The sequence below is a fragment of the Taudactylus pleione genome, unplaced genomic scaffold (genome assembly GCF_031769625.1).
Source record: "Taudactylus pleione unplaced genomic scaffold, aTauple2 ptg000229l, whole genome shotgun sequence".
In the NCBI taxonomy this organism is placed as follows: Eukaryota; Metazoa; Chordata; class Amphibia; order Anura; family Myobatrachidae; genus Taudactylus; species Taudactylus pleione.
This window is the reverse complement of record NW_028284631.1, coordinates 4329727-4348715: the sequence shown is the minus strand read 5'-3', so window position 1 is coordinate 4348715 and position 18989 is coordinate 4329727. Positions and strand designations below refer to the sequence as shown.

General features: G+C 44.7%; 1 protein-coding gene across 4 annotated transcripts in view; it reads right to left on the bottom strand.

Moving 5' to 3' along the window:
• Positions 1-18989, bottom strand: part of SNED1 (sushi, nidogen and EGF like domains 1) — a 185456-nt gene that overhangs the window by 17097 nt on the left and 149370 nt on the right. For all 4 annotated transcript variants that reach the window (XM_088479238.1, XM_088479239.1, XM_088479240.1 and 1 more), the window contains 3 exons: positions 4030-4143; positions 2064-2177; positions 803-919 (listed from right to left, as the gene is read on the bottom strand). In XM_088479238.1, coding sequence (XP_088335364.1) covers positions 803-919; positions 2064-2177; positions 4030-4143 — 345 coding nt within the window. The remainder of the gene's footprint in view (positions 1-802; positions 920-2063; positions 2178-4029; positions 4144-18989) is intronic.

Genomic DNA, 18989 nt, shown 5'->3' with positions numbered 1-18989 from the left:
ATCCCCATGCCATATTATTCACAAGCACCATATCATATCCGCAAGCACCATCCCCATGCCATATTAGCCACAATTAAGTGCACCATGCCTCATGCCATATTATCCACAAGCACCATGCAATATTATCACAATCAAGCATACCATGCCTCATGCCATATTATCCACAATCGAGCATACCATGCCTCATGCCACATTAACAACAATCAAGCATACCATGCCTCATACCAAATTAACCACAATCAAGCATACCATGCCTCATACCACATTAACAACAATCAAGCATACCATGCCTCATACCAAATTAACCACAATCAAGCATACCATGCCTCATGCCACATTAACCACAATCAAGGGTACCATGCCTCATGCCACATTAACCACAATCAAGGGTACCATGCCCCAAGTCATATTATCCATAATCAAGTCAAAGACATTTACAGTCAGGACACTAATTCAATTATTTTGCTGCACAATTAATGGGTGCCCAAGGGAGCAAGTCAATTGTTTTGGGGCTCCCATTAATTATCCCAAATAGACCAGGTTTAGCCACATAAAGCGTTTAGGGCGCCCAAACCACAGACTTTTCACAGTTTTCTGCTCGCAACCTCAGGTGGCAGCGAGTAGAAATGTATGCGCCCGTGGTATTAGCGCCGGAAAGGAACTACAAATGGATTGCTTCGTCAGGCACCCACTAGTAACAGCCGCCGGGGAACACAATTGAATCGCCTCCTAAAAATACACTCTCACATGTACTGCGTGCAGTAACACAATAAACAACTGAAGGGTCACAAAGTAATATTACCTCTTTCACAAGTGCTACCAGTGTAACCAGTCCGACACGTACAGCTAACTGTTCCTTCTGCACTGGACACACAGACACCGCGGCTGCCACATGGGTTCAAGAGGCATAAATCACTCACTGTAAAACACAGTGTTATGTGGAGATTGTTATGATGAGTCTTTATTTTATTGTGCAGAAATTAAAATGTAGTGAAAAATAATACTTTAATGCAGTGGTTCTCAACTCCAGTTCTCAAGTAACCCCAACAGGCCATGTTTTCTGGATTTCTTTAATCATGCACATTTGAGATGATCTATTTTGCTGGGTCAGTAATTATCCCAAACAGAAATCGTGACAACATGACCTGTTGGGGGTACTTGAGAACTGGAGTAAAGAACCACTGCTTTAATATATAATGCTTGCTTCTCAAGCTAAACCAGAGGTTCCCAAACGCGGTCCTCAAGGCACATCAACAGTTCAGGTTTTAGAGATATCCATGGTTGAGCACAGGTGGTTAAATCAAATTGGCTGAGGTACTAATTAAAGTCACCTGTGGACAAGTGTGGATATCCTTAAAACCTGGTGTGTTAGGGTGCCTTGAGGGCCCCGTTTGGGAACCTCTGATCTAAACTCAAGGAACAATACTAATTTCTAAACCAGGTGTCAATAATGTAGTGCCCATACACAGGCGGATCTAGCAGCAGATTCATCCGCTCATATATAGGGCCAAATCATAAACATCTGGCCATTCAGCACTCGGGCCGGGCAGTGTCATCAGACAGGGTGTCATTAGTGTGGTTACGCTGGATGTTGGCCATACACATACATGTCCGTTACCATCAGATTCTAACTGGGACGGACAGTATATTTGGGTCCACGCACACTGCGATTTGCAATTCGCTCGTTCTAAAATGATCAATTAAAACTACAGGGATTACAGCAACCGCTTACACACAATTTTGTAAAAAAAACAACATTAAATATACAATACTTAGGGTATGTTTTTCAAACTAGGACTGTTAGCGATTGATTAAATGAAACAGAATGATTTGAAACCCTATAGGGGCACAGTTTTCTTTTTCCTGCAGCAATGCCTAATACTGTGGCTGGTAACCCATCAGCCCAACATGCAGTCACCTGTTTAAAGAAAATGCCAGTATGTGTACATCTCACATTCTTCATAGGATCGATGATCAGTGTGTAACCTAAATTTTCTCACAGTTAGAGCTGTGCAGTGATGTGCTGGGGGATGGCACATAATATAATACGACAAGACACTCACCTGTCTGACAGTGGTAGCCATAGAACCCTCTAGGACATACACACAGGTAAGAGCCTGCCAGGTTCTCACAGATGCCTCCATTCTGGCATGGGGAAGAGTCACAGCCATCCAGCTCTGGGAATAAATGGTAAATAGCAAATCTTGTATAATAAAATTGCATGCTCAAATATACAATAAAAAAGGTAAAAGTCAAACAATAATAAACACAATGGGCCAAATGTAATAGGGTGAGAGTTTAGAAAAGTGAGAGTTTCTGACACTTTTTAAACTTTGCCAATGTAATAAAGTCCAAAAACAAAGTAATAGAGCGAACTTGCATGTTTTTTTAGACTTCTCACGATTTAAAATCTCATTCAGATGTTTTCCCATTTTGAAGATAAAACTCAACCAATGTGAGAGTTTACTGCTAAACTCTCACCCTATTACATTTGGCCCAATATCTGAGAACACCCCACATTTAGTTTTAAATAAGGAGGTTTCTAAAATGGCAACTTGGACCTGCTTTTTAGCTGACCAATCAGCACACAGAGGGCCTGATTCAGAGCCGGACGCTACTTGCGCTCGCTCGTTCAGAAAAAGGGGCCGGATATTTAAATAGAGCGCTCACTCTTTGCGGTCTGTTGACGCCTCTATGTCTGAACGAGCGAACGAAACATGCGCCTGCTATTTTTTTTAAAACGCCCCCTGGCCGCTCGCATCCTACGTCATCTCCGCTATTAGATTAATCGAGTACATCGAAAGGCGTATGAACTGCTTGCAGTGCTTGTGGTTGGATTTTCCTACCGCAATCATGCAAGCAGTTCAGGCTAAAAGACAACCAAGTGACGTGGTCGATGACGCTGCTTTGTTAATTATGCACACCCTTAAAACGCACGTTTTGACCGTTTGGCACGCCTGCGTTCGGATCTCCACTCCCCGTTTTCAAGCACCTTCCCCTGTTACCACCCACAAACGCCTCATTCGGTCACTCAAATTAGCAGGCATTCGCTATTTTGCGAGCACACAATTTCCGACCGCAATGACTGGTTCGCGCATGCGTATTACAACCCATACGCATGCGCAGTTGTGCGAACATCGCTCAGAGCGAACGAGCGGCCGCTTACGAGCGGCTCTGAATCAGGCCCAGAGTGCGAGGCAACCAGATGGTCCTAAGAAGCAATTCGACTGTAAGCCGGTAAATGTGAGGAAGATTTAACGCAAAACAGTAAATAAGGAAAGCAACCATTTCATTTAGATACATATGTAATATGATTTGTTACATGAAATATGAAAACTCTGCTATCAAATTTGTAAATGTAAGTGAAATACGTAATGGCCAAAAATGTCAACAGTTTAAAATTATTTTACATTTAGTAACAAAAATAAGCCACTAGCAAAGGGTTCCTATGCTGCAAATAGGAAGATGTTTGATTGCAAGATCAGTATAGTCCAGCTGTACGCTGCTTGGCTATACTGCACTCAATGAAAGCATGTAGCAAGTATTCCAATGCAATTAATTCAATGGAACCAAGCAGCAACTGAGCAGTGTCCTAAGTGCATTGGGATACCTTGGTAATTATGCAGTATATTTTTGTCAGATTATTAGTGTATCATTCATTTGAATTCCCAATTGCTTCAGTTAAATGTATTTCTGAAGAAAATCAAAGCTTTACTGTTTTTATTGGCCAAGTCCCATGGGAAAAGGCAACAAAAGTATCCTTCTGTTATGTTAGTGACCGGTCTACCCTTCTAACTAAACCCTTCAATAAGAAATGGACTTACTGGACGTCCTGACAAATTGCAGAGTTTGGAATAAAGAGCTTGAAGCTATTATGATGATTTGTAACATCTGCTGTATAAACAGATGTGTAACCTCACTAAGAACTACTCTGTTTAGCTAAGCGAGGAGCAACAGCACATGCCACTTCTGTCATATATTCTTCTTTTACCTGTATTGTTATTACGTGCACATAAAAGACTTACTTACCAGCCTCACAGTGGACACCAACAAAACCCTCAGGGCAGGTACACAAGTAACCCCCCAGTAAATTCTGACAGGTTCCTCCATTTTTACATGGTTCGGAGAAGCATTCATTTATTTCTGCAAATTAGCAACAAGGCATCTATTAATGCAGAAACACAACCCAGCATCTCACATACATTTTCAGACTGTACAAGTATCATGCCATACCAATGTATACATGTATCATGCCATACCAATGTATACTTGTATCATGCCATACCAGTGCATACAGGTATCATGCCATACCAGTGCATACAGGTATCATGCCATACCAGTGCATACAGGTATCATGCCATACCAGTGCATACAGGTATCATGCCATACCAATGCATACAGGTATCATGCCATACCAGTGCATACAGGTATCATGCCATACCAATATATACAGGTATCATGCCATACCAATGTATACAGGTATCATGTGTGATAGGATCACTGGTAAAGTGGTCTGTGGCAGGTACATTTGTCCCAGATTCCTGTCTTTTGTGTTTTAAACCCCCAGGAGAAAGTCTGCAGTGTAGCAGGCTTGAGTTTCGGCTTTTTGAAAAGCCGGTTTGGGACCTGGGGGTTGTGGGTGAGAGGAGAGGGAGGGCTCCACCCACGGCCACTCCAGGTTTTGGTTCTCGCAGCCTGGTAATAGGATTGTTAGTTTTCCACCTGAGAGTGGCCAATATAAGCCTAGTTTGTTTAGGGCTGATTGTCTCACCTGGGAGAGCAGAGAGGGAGTTTGCTCAGAGACACTTGGAAACCTAACCGTGAGTGTTGTGCTGTGCTTTTGTTGCTGGCGAGGGCATTAGGCCCTGCCAGGTTCTGGTAGTGAGGGAACTACCTGTGAAGTTAGTGCCCAGACAGAGCTAGGATTTATATTTGTTTTCTTTATGTTTCTGACATTGTACAATAAAGACTGGCGCCGACCAGCTTTTACTTGCATCCAGACTGGTGTGCTGCTTCCCTGCTGCTGTGTGTGTGTGTAAGGAAGGAGTCCTCTACCCAGGAGAGGGACCCCCTAACCTAACTGTCACAATATGGTGGAGAATGCGGGCAACCACACACACTAAAGTTGCAGCAAGAGGAAAACTTTCCATTTAAAAATTAAAGGGACAGACACCCAATTTGTGAGTGTGGAAATAACACTGTGTCCTTGGAGTCCCATAGAGGAGGCGTCAGCCAATGCTCAGAGAGGCAAGGTTCAGCTTCCAACCTACACCCCAGGACAAAATGGAGGACATTATTAAGGCCTTGCTCCAAGCTACAGCAGCTCAGCAGGAATCTACCAGGGCTCAGCAGGAAGCTACCAGGGCTCAGCAGGAGACTAACAAACTTCAGCAGGAATCCGCCAGGCAACAACAGGTCGCCATTGAGGAAACCCGCCAGGCCTTAGCGGAAACCAGCCAGGCCATATGAGAGGTGGTACAGCACCTGGTCGCCCGGCCCAGAGATGTTAGTACTGGTCCTCCCACCACCACTCACTCCGTACGAGCCAGTCACTTCCTCCAAAAGATGACTTCGGGCGATGATGTGGAGGCGTATCTCGCCGCATTTGAAAGAACGGCCGAAAGGGAGAGTTGGCCCAAGGAGCAGTGGGCAAGTCTGGTGGCACCTTTTTTGTCTGGGGAGCCACAAAAAGCATATTTCGACTTATGCCTGGCTGATGCCAAGGACTATAAAAAACTAAAACAGGAGATCCTAACTCGCTTGGGAGTCACCACCTTTGTTCGTGCCCAACGGGTCCACCGCTGGGAGTTCCATAAGGACAAGCCTCCACGTTCACAGATGCATGACCTCGTCCATCTGTCCTCAAAATGGCTACAGCCCGAGACGTTGACGGGACCACAGATCGTGGAAAGGGTCGTGATGGACCGGTACCTGTGATCATTACCTGTGACTCTGTGCAAGTGGGTGAGCCATGCAGACCCTAAGTCCGCGGACCAGTTGGTCGAGCTGGTGGAGAGGTACGTGGCGGCTGAGGAGCTGATGAGTATGCCCCACCGAGCCCCGATGGCACACCGGCGAACTCCCAGAGACACTGGTAAGACTGTTCCAGGGGAGAAGGGTGCTGGGCGGTGGAATGTACCTAAGACTGAGGGTGTAGAACCTGGAGACAGGCCTGCCAGGCCGGGAAGGTTCTTGCCCCGTAAACGACTAGACATTAATATGACTCAGTGTTTCCGATGTGGTGGCTTCGGCCATATTGCCGCTAATTGTGCACTTACAACTGAACCTATGCAATGTGATACTGCTCATGTCTACCGCAGGGGGTCTTTCTTTGCACAGATAGCCTGTACGGCTGACCGGCAGGCTGAGACTGATAAGCACATGTGTGTACTCACTGTAGATGGCAACCGAGTAGAGGCACTGTTAGACTTTGGTAGCTTGGTGACACTTATAAAAGCTGAGCTGGTGAACCCCTTGAGGCATACAGGGAAAACTGTTGGTGTGACCTGCATACATGGGGATACTCGCTATTATGTTACGGCCGAGGTGAACATCGAGACACCATGTGGCTCTGCTATAATTTCTGTGGGTTTGGTGCATGGTCTGGTGTACGATGCAATATTGGGGAGAGACTTTGCTCACTTCTGGAAGTTGTGGGAAAGCCGTTTTGTTCCAGAGGTGAACAACCCCCATCCATTTGAGAAGGTTGTCGATGTAGTGGAGGAGGGAGTTTCTTCTGAGTCAGAGTTATTCCCTTTTTCTACTATGGTTGGCGAACTAGAGAATGCGGAACGTGACGGTGGCCCGCCAACTGATGTGCCTCCCATTGAGGTGGGAAGTGTTGTTGGGCCAGGTGATCGTCTGCCTGATTTAGAGGTCAGAAGAGAGGTCTTTGCCGTCAAGCAGTTGAATGACCCTACTTTGGTAAAAGCCAGGGAGAATGTAAAAGTAGTTGATGGTAAACCCGTAGACCCTGATAGTCCTTTGTCCTATCCCCACATGGCAATGTGTCAGGATTTGTTATATCAGGTGACTAAGAAGGGGGAAGATGTTGTGGAACAACTAATAGTTCCCAAAGCCTACAGAAGAACAGTGTTGGATCTGGCCCATGGTCATATAACGGCAGGCCATCTAGGGGTAGAGAAAACCACTGAGCGAATAATGCAGAGGTTTTCCTGGCCCGGGCTTCATAAAGAGGTATCCGACTTTTGCGCATCCTGCCCTGAGTGTCAGTATCATGCTCCCAGGCCACATTTTAAGGGTCCACTAGTTCCATTGCCTATCATAGAGGTGCCGTTTGAAAGAATAGCGATGGATTTGGTTGGACCCTTAATGAAGTCTGCCAGGGGACACCAGTATATTCTGGTCATAATGGATTACGCTACCAGGTACCCGGAAGCGATCCCGTTGCGCAATACGTCAACCAAGACCATTGCCAGAGAGCTAGTTCATGTCTTTAGCAGGCTGGGTATACCTAAGGAGATACTAACTGACCAGGGTACACCGTTTATGTCCAAAGTCATGAAAGAGTTATGCCGCCTGTTCAAAATCGAACAGTTAAGAACTTCGGTTTATCACCCCCAAACCGATGGGCTGGTCGAGAGGTTTAACAAGACGCTAAAACACATGCTTAGGAAAGTGGTCGACAAGGATGGTAGGGATTGGGACTACTTATTGCCGTATTTATTGTTGGCCATAAGAGAAGTTCCCCAGTCCTCCACCGGGTTTTCACCCTTCGACTTGTTGTATGGGAGACACCCAAGGGGGTTACTAGACATTGCCAAAGAGACATGGGAGGGGCAGTCTAGTCCTTACAAAACGGTGATTGAGTATGTTTCTCAAATGCAGGAGAGAATTGCTGCGGTAGTGCCGATAGTGAGAGAGCACCTGGAAGAGGCGCAACCAGCACAGCAGAGGGTATACAACCACAATGCTCGGTTACGCAGCTTTGCTCCTGGGGACAGAGTGTTAGTATTGGTTCCCACTGTGGAAAATAAACTTTTGGCTAAATGGCAAGGGCCCTTTGAAATCTTAGAAAGAGTGGGGCAGGTCAATTACAAAGTTTACCTGCCGGGGAAAAGAAAGCCGGAACAGATATACCATATAAATCTGTTAAAGCCCTGGAAAGATAGAACGGTACTTTCGGCCGTCCGAGACCCTCCAGTAAGTCCAGGGCCCTTAGTTCCCGAAGTGACAGTGGCAAAAACCCTGTCGGCAATTCAACAACAAGAGGTCAAGGAGTTTCTGATTAGAAATAGGGTGCTGTTCTCTGACGTACCTGGGAAAACCTCGGTCATTAAACATGACATCATCACTGACCCAGGGGTTAAAGTTAATCTAAAGCCCTATAGGTTACCAGAAGCACAAAGAGAATCGGTGTCGAAACAAATTCAAAATATGCTAGAGTTAGGGGTTATTGAAGAATCACATAGTGAATGGTCAAGTCCCATCGTGTTGATTCCAAAGCCCGACGGGAGTGTGCGTTTCTGCAATGACTTCCGAAAGTTGAACAGTGTTTCAAAATTCGATGCCTACCCGATGCCAAGAGTGGATGAACTGATTGAGAGACTAGGGACGGCAAGGTATTTAACCACTCTTGACCTAACTAAAGGGTATTGGCAAGTACCGTTAACCGAGAGCGCCAAACAAAAGACAGCTTTTTCAGCGCCAGAGGGCTTGTTTCAGTACAAGATGTTGCCCTTCGGGCTACATGGGGCACCTGCTACCTTCCAAAGAATGATGGACAGGATTCTAAGGCCCCATAGACGGTATGCGGCTGCTTATCTGGATGACGTGGTTGTTCATAGTCCTGATTGGCAGTCTCACTTACCCAGGGTACAAGCAGTGTTGGACTCCATCTATAAGGCAGGTTTGACAGCCAACCCAAAAAAGTGTTGTCTAGGCATGGAGGAAGTAAAATATCTGGGATACACCATTGGCAGAGGCCTGATAAAGCCTCAGCTCAATAAAGTTGATGCCATACAAAACTGGCCACGGCCTCTGAATAAGAAGCAGGTGAGAGCCTTCTTGGGAATTACGGGGTACTACAGGAGGTTTATACCCAACTTTGCCACCATGGCAGTCCCACTGACTGACCTGACCAAAGGCAAACAAAAAGTCATGGTAGAATGGAGTCCTGAGGCAGAGAAAGCTTTTCAGGAGTTGAAAGTAGCGTTGTGTTCCCAACCAGTCCTGATGACTCCTAATTTTGAAAGGGAATTCATAGTACAAACCGATGCATCAGAAGTAGGTATAGGAGCGGTCCTGTCCCAGAACAAGGAGGATGAGGAACACCCTATTTTCTATCTTAGCAGAAAGTTGAATGTACATGAGAGAAACTATGCCACAGTGGAGAAGGAGGCGTTGGCCATAAAGTGGGCGTTAGAGGCTCTCAGGTACTACTTGGTCGGAAGAAAGTTCAAATTGATCACTGACCATGCCCCTCTGAAGTGGATGTCTGAAAATAAGGACAGTAATGCGAGAATTACAAGATGGTTCTTGGCGTTACAAACTTTTAAATTTTCCATGGAACACAGGCCAGGAAGCCAGCTGGCCAATGCTGACGCGTTGTCACGCGTTCATTGTTTGGGGGCTTCAGTTGTTCCGCCCCACAGGACAAAACAAAGGGGGGGGATATGTGATAGGATCACTGGTAAAGTGGTCTGTGGCAGGTACATTTGTCCCAGATTCCTGTCTTTTGTGTTTTAAACCCCCAGGAGAAAGTCTGCAGTGTAGCAGGCTTAAGTTTCGGCTTTTTGAAAAGCCGGTTTGGGACCTGGGGGTTGTGGGTGAGAGGAGAGGGAGGGCTCCACCCACGGCCACTCCAGGTTTTGGTTCTCGCAGCCTGGTAACAGGATTGTTAGTTTTCCACCTTAGAGTGGCCAATATAAGCCTAGTTTGTTTAGGGCTGAATGTCTCACCTGGGAGAGCAGACAGGGAGTTTGCTCAGAGACACTTGGAAACCTAACCGTGAGTGTTGTGCTGTGCTTTTGTTGCTGGCGAGGGCATTAGGCCCTGCCAGGTTCTGGTAGTGAGGGAACTACCTGTGAAGTTAGTGCCCCGACAGGGCTAGGATTTATATTTATGTTTTCTTTATGTTTCTGACATTGTACAATAAAGACTGGCGCCGACCAGCTTTTACTTGCATCCAGACTGGTGTGCTGCTTCCCTGCTGCTGTGTGTGTGTGTAAGGAAGGAGTCCTCTACCCAGGAGAGGGACCCCCTAACCTAACTGTGTCACACATGCCATACCAATGTATACAGGTATCATGCCATACCAGTGCATACAGGTATCATGCCATACCAGTGCATACAGGTATCATGCCATACCAGTGCATACAAGTATCATGCCATACCAATATATACAGGTATCATGCCATACCAGTGCATACAGGTATCATGTAACGATACTGCCTTTGAACCTTATGAATACCCCTGCCTATACCTTCTAATATCCTTCCTATAAACCTCTAAGGATGATGCTATTTTGCAAACGCAGTCATACAGTAAATAAAGACTCCAGACCTAGAACCTGTGGTTCCAAAGCACAAAGTATTATTCAAGTAAAAAGTACAGCAGTTACACGCTATGATCCTCATATAATCTTAGCGCAAAGAAATTATACAGACCCAAGTACAGTTATACATACGCAGCGTTCTCTGGTCCAGATGTAGGCATCAGCAAGAAACCCCTCGTCAATCAGCATTCAGCACGAAGACTAGGAACCCAGGGTCAGAGCACACATATTTATACCCCCCTGAAATAAACACCACAATAGAGAAGTTTGTTGCTAATACCATTGGTCCTAAAGGAGAGGGCATATGTTACAAGGCATTTAACAGGTTGGTTCAAATAGACACAGTCCAGCCTCTAACAACTGGTGGTCTCTGGTTTCCCACCTCATGCAAATCCTAACAGTTGTTCATATAATGTACATTTTGTTGCTTGAAGTCTCTGCGGTCCATAAGTTGAGAATGCATGTTGCGATCTCTCCATCGATATTACCGGAATACTGTTGAGAGAGTACGCAATCACTACAATACCAAACATGGCTTACTTATCACGTACAAAACCTTAGTTACAAAATAATCTTTATTTCCTAACAATTATAATAAATGTGCATACTTGAATCTTATACCTTAAATCTTATGGAGCCTTGTATGTGAATATGTAATGTGTGAGTATGTGGGGTTTGATGTAAAGACGCTAGTTAACTTGGGGCAGATGCGTGTGCATGAAGATAATATTTGGAGTTTTCATACAGAATCTTATGCATTCGCTAATATGCGACTAGTTAACAGCGCTATTGTGCATATTAATGTGTATATGAGAAATGGTGTAAGATGCAATCGCATGATGCTAATAGTAATATCGCCACATGTACTAAAGTGTGAGTTTATCTAAAATGGCGCTTAGGCGGCCATTCGCAAATGGCGTCGCTGCGATCCAATTTTAAACTGATCTTGTCTCAGCCAATTATCCAGCTTCGACAGTCCACCCTTTGATAGCGAACAACATGCTATCACAATCTGATTTTTAAAATATAATTTACGCTTACATTTATATACTATTTAGTGTTATTATGGGATGGCACAAGGTGGCTCTTAATCCATCAATAATGTGTCTCTGAGTGGGGACATAAAACTACTATTATACGCACACCGCGGATCTTGGAAGATCATGTGAAAGGTGTGGGGATACACCAGTCCTATAAAGGCAGTCTTGAAGGGGAAATTTGAGACTTTACATTATCTGAGGTGTTTTAAAATAACATTTCAATAATACATTCTATGCAGGTCTAAATATAATACATCAAATGATGGTATTTCCTAGTTCAGGGTTGTTATGCAGTTCTGTATTTACCTCTGTATTCATACTGACCACCATCATAATTTCGTTCTTTCATTTTACTCTATTTTTACATTTTCCACACTTCAACACAATAGGAACACACCGGACACATATACCAATTATTATGATGACAATCAGTATAAGGATTAAGAATTTGCCTATGCTGGTGATCACTTCCTGGACCCATTCCCCTAGACCTGAGAACCATTTCACCGTTTCAGCCATGAAACCCATCCTTCTATCTTCTCCCCTACTTCAGCCACTGAAGCATTATGGTTCTTACGAAATTCCCATTTTAGCTGCAGAATTTCATCCGTCTTTCGGTCTATCACCTCCTTGGGGTCGCTGGTATCATTGGTGACATAGGTGCAACATTTTACTCCAAATTGAGTGGCCAACGTTACGCAATATCCTCCAGTAACAGCAGTTAAATAATTTAACACTAGCCTATGTTGCACCAGTTCTTTCTTGTACGCTTGCAATTCTCTCCTTGTATCCCTGAATGTGTCATCGTACATCTCGGTGATATTATCTATCAATTTAGCAAGTTCCTGAATATATCTAAAGTTTAATGTACCCCGAGCGATCCTGGTGGGATCCAATGCGACTAAAACTTGAAAACCAGTTGTCTCACTAATTAACTGAGTGTCTTTGTGCACGTCACCAGGTATCATATTTCGTTTGCCTCTGTGTTCATATTGTGTATGAAGATATGGTGACGGTGTGTTTTTATGTATACCAAGCATTTCAACATGTGTGAGGGTCATAACTTCTGGGACTACTCTTCCCAGGTAACACAAATATTCGGAACTCGGGGAGAGCCACTTATACGCTTTTCTTCCACATATAAAATATACATTATCAGGGAGAACATAAGGAATGGTATGCAACATTATCATTAAGCACATTTCCCTTGCAAACAATCCTATTTCTGGGTCTTCCATCTGGTACATGCAAGTTTCTGGCTGTATTATTTTAGCACAATAACCATCTGGCACCTTACCAATAATTTCTTTGGTGGAACTCAATGCATACCGGTACCTAAAATGTCTCACGCTCAATTAAATCTAGTGGAACAGATCATGGTTTATGGACTCATTATCAGCTCTTTGTGAGAAGGTCATCGTCTGATTATTCCCTGTCACTTCCCAACTCCCGGGTTTATTGGGGTTGGTTATGTTTAAACACAAAAGTGATCTATCTACTTGGAATTGATAGAGTTTGAAATGAGGTGGTTTGGATGAGAGGAATTTTCCATCCAATGTTTTCCCTTTCTGTAATTCTAAAATTTCCGTGATATTCAGCGGAAATGTCACCAACCCTACATTATGCTGTCCCTGTGGAACATGTGAACACACCCAGCAATCAGTTTGATTCAACACTTTGCCTACCATGCTATGATAATCCTCTAAAGGATACCCACCCCAGTACGGGTTATATTTAGGCTGGCACCGTTGGATACAATTCTCATCAACTAGGGACCCACAAAGCTCACAAATACAGGAATCTTCAGACGATAAACCTCCACACCGTCCCAGAGTATCCGGAATAACAGCTCTCTTAACAATAACAGTACTAAGATTGGTCAGACACTCCCCTGATTGGCATTGCACTCCTTCTGACTCCACTCCATCAGCACTGCCATCAACTCCCCTCTCCACAATCGGCCCCTCTTCACAGAAACCGGACATTCCCGAACCGACCAGGATGGTGAACACTCTGAAAATGAACACAGCAGGCCCGTCCATTGCCACAACAAGACCTGCAGATTTCTTTTAGTTCAGGTATCTCACTACGACCTTTTCAATCCTCCCGGAACAAGCTCACGAGCGACAGGTTCACGCTATCAGCCTTGTCTCCGACTCGTTTCTCCACCGGTTGGTTGACCTTTTTGCAGTGAGTGGAATGGACCCAGGTATCTCTCTCAGCCACCTTCAAAGATGTAGTGCTTGTCAGCAGCACCTGGTACGGACCTTCCCACCGATCAGTCAAACAACCCCTGAACGCAAGAAATTTCTGATCATAACATTCTCCTGGTTCAACATCATGACAGTTAGTTTCAGGCATATCATTGGACAACAATTTCAGTTTCTGCTGCTGTTGTTTTAACTGCTTACTCATTGATATAAGATACTTTACAGTTACCTCATTGTTACTTTACAGTTTCCTCGTTGTGGGCTTATAATCAAATGAGGTTGTCTACCGAACAGTATTTCAAAGGGAGACAGATTTAGAGGGGGCCTGGGAGTGGTCCTTATACTATGCAGGACCAACGGTAATGCTTCTGGCCAACCTAGTCCAGTCTCTGCCATGATTTTACTTAACTTATTTTTAATAGTCCCGTTCATCCTCTCTACCTTGGCACTGGCTTGCGGTCGGTAGGGGGTGTGAAGTCGACTATTAATACCCATCAGCTTACGCATATTTTGAAAAACATCACCTGTGAAATGAGTACCCCTGTCACTCTCGATGATTTTAGGGATACCGTATCTGCATACAAATTGCTGAACTATTTTCTAGGCAGTAAACGCAGCAGTATTAGTGGCCGCTGGGTAGGCCTCAACCCAATTAGAAAATACATCAGTGCACACTAATACATACTTAAGATTCCTGCAGGGTGGTAATTGGATTAAATCAATTTGTATCACCTGGAAAGGTCCATCAGTCGGTGGAATGTGGGACGGTTCGGTAGGGATCACCTTCCCTGTGTTCTTCCTCAAGCAGGTCAGACAGGACATTGCTATCTTTTCTGCTTGTGAAGAAAAACCTGGTGCGCACCAGTATGCTCTCACCAACTTGCACATACCTTGTGTTCCCAGATGAGTCAGACCGTGTGCTGCCAGGCTGGGGTAATATGCCTTGGGGGCTACTGGCTTACCTTGTCTGTCCCTCCAGAGCCCGGAGGACTCTTGCCCACATCCCTTGGACTTCCAAATGGACTTTTCCTGAATTTTTCAGTGGGAGAAAACATTTTTAACCCTGCTGCCCATTTTGCAGCTTCATCGGCTCTGTTGCTTGCCCAGTGACACCGTGTCATCCTCACATGTATGGGCTTTACACTTGATTACTGCCACCGCTTTGGGCAGTTGGATTGCTTCTAAAAGAGGTTTTATGTGTCAGGAATCTGCAATTGGTGTGCTTGCTGCTGTCATAAAATTTCTCAGACGCCATAGAGCCCCGAAATTGTGCACCACCCCGAACGCGTACCTCTAGTCAGTGTAAATGTTAGCAGATTTGCCTGCTGCCAGTTCACACGCTCTAGTTAGTGCTACTAACTCTGCCACTTGGGCTGAGTGAGGAGGACCAAGAGGTTTGGCTTCTATGATGTCTGTGTCATTTACAACAGCATAACCTGTACATAATTCACCTGTGTGTTTGTCTATGACAACTCCCATCCGTGTAAAAAGTCACATCTACATTCTCTAAAGGTGTGTCGTGTATGTCAGGTCTAGCAGTAAAAGTCTGATTCAGATATTCCATACAATCGTGTGTATCATTATGTCCGCTGAACTCACCCTCCGCCAGCAACTCGCCTCCTTCCACCCTTTGTACATCATGTTGTACATATGGTAAATACGTTGCTGGGTTCAGCGTGCTGCAACGTTTAACAGTGATGTTTGCAGGTGTGATTAGAGCTAGTTCCCATTTGGTAAACCTAGCCGAACAGACGTGTCTGGTTTGAGCAGAGTTCAGCAGAGCAGATACAGCATGGGGAGTGTATACAATCATATCATGACCCAATACTACGTCCTCACTTTTACTCACCAAAAAAGCGGTAGCTGCTACACTTCTCAAACAGGTGGGGAGTTATCTTGCCACAGTGTCCATTTGGGCACTGTAGTATGCTACGGGCCTACTGGCATCACCATGTTTTTGTGTAAGGACACCTGCAGCACAACCATCGGCTTCCGTACAATACAAATCAAAATGTTTCTCATAATCAGGTATTCCCAATGCAGGTGCTTTGGTCAGACTATCCTTAAGATTAAGGAAAGCCTGCTCTGATTCCTCTGTGTGTATGACACGATTGGGCTTTGAGGAAGAGATTAAGTCCTGTAAAGGCAAGGCCAATATAGAAAAACCTGGGATCCACATTCTACAGTATCCACACATTCCCAAGAAGGTACGAATTTGCTGTTGATTCTGCGGCAGTGTCATATTCTGTATGGCCTGGATTCTATCATTTGTGAGATGTCTTAACCCCTGGGTTAGGCAGTGTCCCAAATATTTTACTCTGGATTGGCACGGCTGTAGTTTGTCCTTAGCCACCTTGTGTCCTGTATGCGAGAGATGAAGCAACAAAAGTTTAGTATCATTCAAACATGACATAAACGAATCAGAACACAGCAATAAATCGTCCACATATTGAATTAGAACAGAACCATTTGCAGGTTGAAAAGATTGTAAATAGTCGTGCAATGCCTGGGAAAAGATACTGGGGCTGTCTATGAAACCTTGGGGCAACCGTGTCCATGTATCCATGTATATTGCACACCTCTGTATGTAAATGCGAATAGATACTGACAGTCAGGGTGGAGAGGCACAGAGAAGAAAGCAGAACAGAGGTCAATGACAGTGAAATGGGTTGCGTTTGAAGGGATCTGCATAAGAATGACAGCTGGATTTGGCACTAGGGGGAATTGGCTCTCTACTACCTTATTAACACCTCTAAGGTCCTGTACCAGCCTATAACCCCTCCCACCACTCTTCACCGGAAAGATGGGACTGTTGGCTACACTAGCTGTACGAACTAAAATTCCCTGTTGCAATAATCGCTGAATTATTGGAAAAACCCCTAATTCTACCTCCTGTTTTAGTGGGTACTGGGGAATTTTTGGAGCTTGCCCACCGCCTTTTAAATGTACCATTACGGGGCTTACGTTTGCCATTAATCCATTGTCCTGTCCATCCTTAGTCCAAAGGGAATCTGGAATTTGGGACAACATTTGATCTACCTGAAATGGATTTTCATTTAAACTGGTAGAGTGATACATTATCCTTTGGGGAGTGTCCAACATATCCAGCACCTCATGCGCAACTCTCTCTGGGATATCTAGAAATACACCATCAGGGGTGCAATATATGACACATCCCATCTTACATAACAAATCTCTACCCAGCAGGTTAGTAGGAGCCGCAGCAGCCAGAAGGAAAGAATGCCTGGTATGCAACGGCCCAATAGTAACCTCTGTGGACTTTGTTAAAGGATAATGTTCCACTTTACCTGTTACACCCATTGTTGGTACTGTCTCATTGGTCACCTGTAAATTAACGGGAGATTTTATCACTGACCTGGTCGCCCTTGTGTCAACAAGAAAAGGATATTCAGTACCAGCTACATCAACCATCATGACCGGTTCTTCCCTAGTACTTCCCGTTAACCTGACTATCTGTAGACTACAGGTATGACCTGACCCTTAGCGTTGGATACCATTCTCCAAAAAGCATTAACGGCCACAATTGGAGCTGGTGCTTGCTGGATATTTGCTGGTCTCTGTGCATATCCCTTATGGGGATATCTAGGTACTCTCTGGTTTGGGGGTCCTACCCTTTTTACTCTGCAGGTTCTACTTAAATGTCCTGGATGGTTACAATTAAAACATATTCATGGATCGGATGAAGACACGGGTTGTTGTGAGGTTTGAGCAGGGGGAAAAGGTGGAGGATATGGGTAGGGATATGGAGGATAAGGGTATTGTGGGGGATATTAAGTTTGTGAGTAGTGTGGGGCCTGTGGTTGTGTAGGGTTAGTAGAATAGAGCTGTGTTTGCTGTTGTGTGGGATTAGTGAGGACATATAACTGTTCAGGTGTAGGTGTGTGTGTAGATGTAAGTGTGTCTGTTGGCTGTGATGTTACCGTCATTCCTTCCAGAGCTTGAATACTGACAGCCATTAGTTTTTCGCTCTGGGTCTCTCTCTTCTTTGAGATGTTCTTATCATGTTCTATGGCAGATTCTATGAGTGTATCTATTGTGACTCCCCTCCAGCCAGGTTGTGAGGTCTGAACCCGAGTCTTTAAGTTTTCATTAAGACTGTCCATGAGTACCATGACTATCATTCCCCTGTGGTGAGTGCTATCTTTAATATCTTCTATCCCAGTGTACTGGGTGATAGCCTGCAGAGCCCGGTCGCAATACTCTTCTGCAGATTCACTCTCCTTTTGCTTTATGGTGAAAATTTTGTTCCAGTTAACTACTACCGGAAAATATATACCCAATTGAGTTACAATGCAGGAAATGTTACCTTGGTTTACTTGGTCCGTTAAGGGAACGTCACCATCCAATACACAATCCGTGATAAATTTTGTCACGTCGGTATTGCGTAGTAGACAGGCCCTTAACACGACACGCCAATCTTTATTAGTTGGCTCATGAGAACTACCCAAATTCCTCAAAAGTCTCTGACATTTGGCTAGTTCCTTTTTGGGATCGGGGAAATCATTTATGATGGAATTTAGTTCTGCTCTTGTCCAAGGATAATGCATTACCACTTCTCTCGTGGGCACTACACCGTTCGCATCTGCATTTCCATTCAGAACAGTTATTGTCCGAATGGGATGCAGACCGGTAGCGCTGCTACCTTTTGACCTTGTTACCTGGCTGGGGGTTTAATCTGTTGCTGCTACATATGGTATTAACAACTTCCTCTACGGGTGCAGAGGATGTTAGCACTTCCCTTGCTGTTACCGATGGAGATGGCGGCACCACTCGTGATTGTCGTGGCGTAGCATCTACCATTTGTACAGCATGGGAAATGGCAGACATTACAATAGGCTCATCATCCACATCATGAACATTTTCTTTATAGTTGCTTAAGAGAGGGTACAAATTGCTTGTTACATTTTTATGGGTATTTTTGATACCTGTACTTGCACCTCCATCCACATAAGGTGGGGGTGGTGCGCGTGAACTGCTGACAATACCTTCCGCAACGCTACCTTGCTGCACGTGCGCGCCATTTTGCGTCTCGCCCGCATTGCAATTCAGCATTGCGGATGTATTGTCTGGCAATGCGCTCGCAACGCTAGTTTGCATCGCTTGCGCATTTTTAAGCCACGCATCCCCTTCATGCTGCCACAACTTTAAACATTCATAATATTTGACCTTTTCTCTCGGGAGAGCATCAAACTGATGTGATAC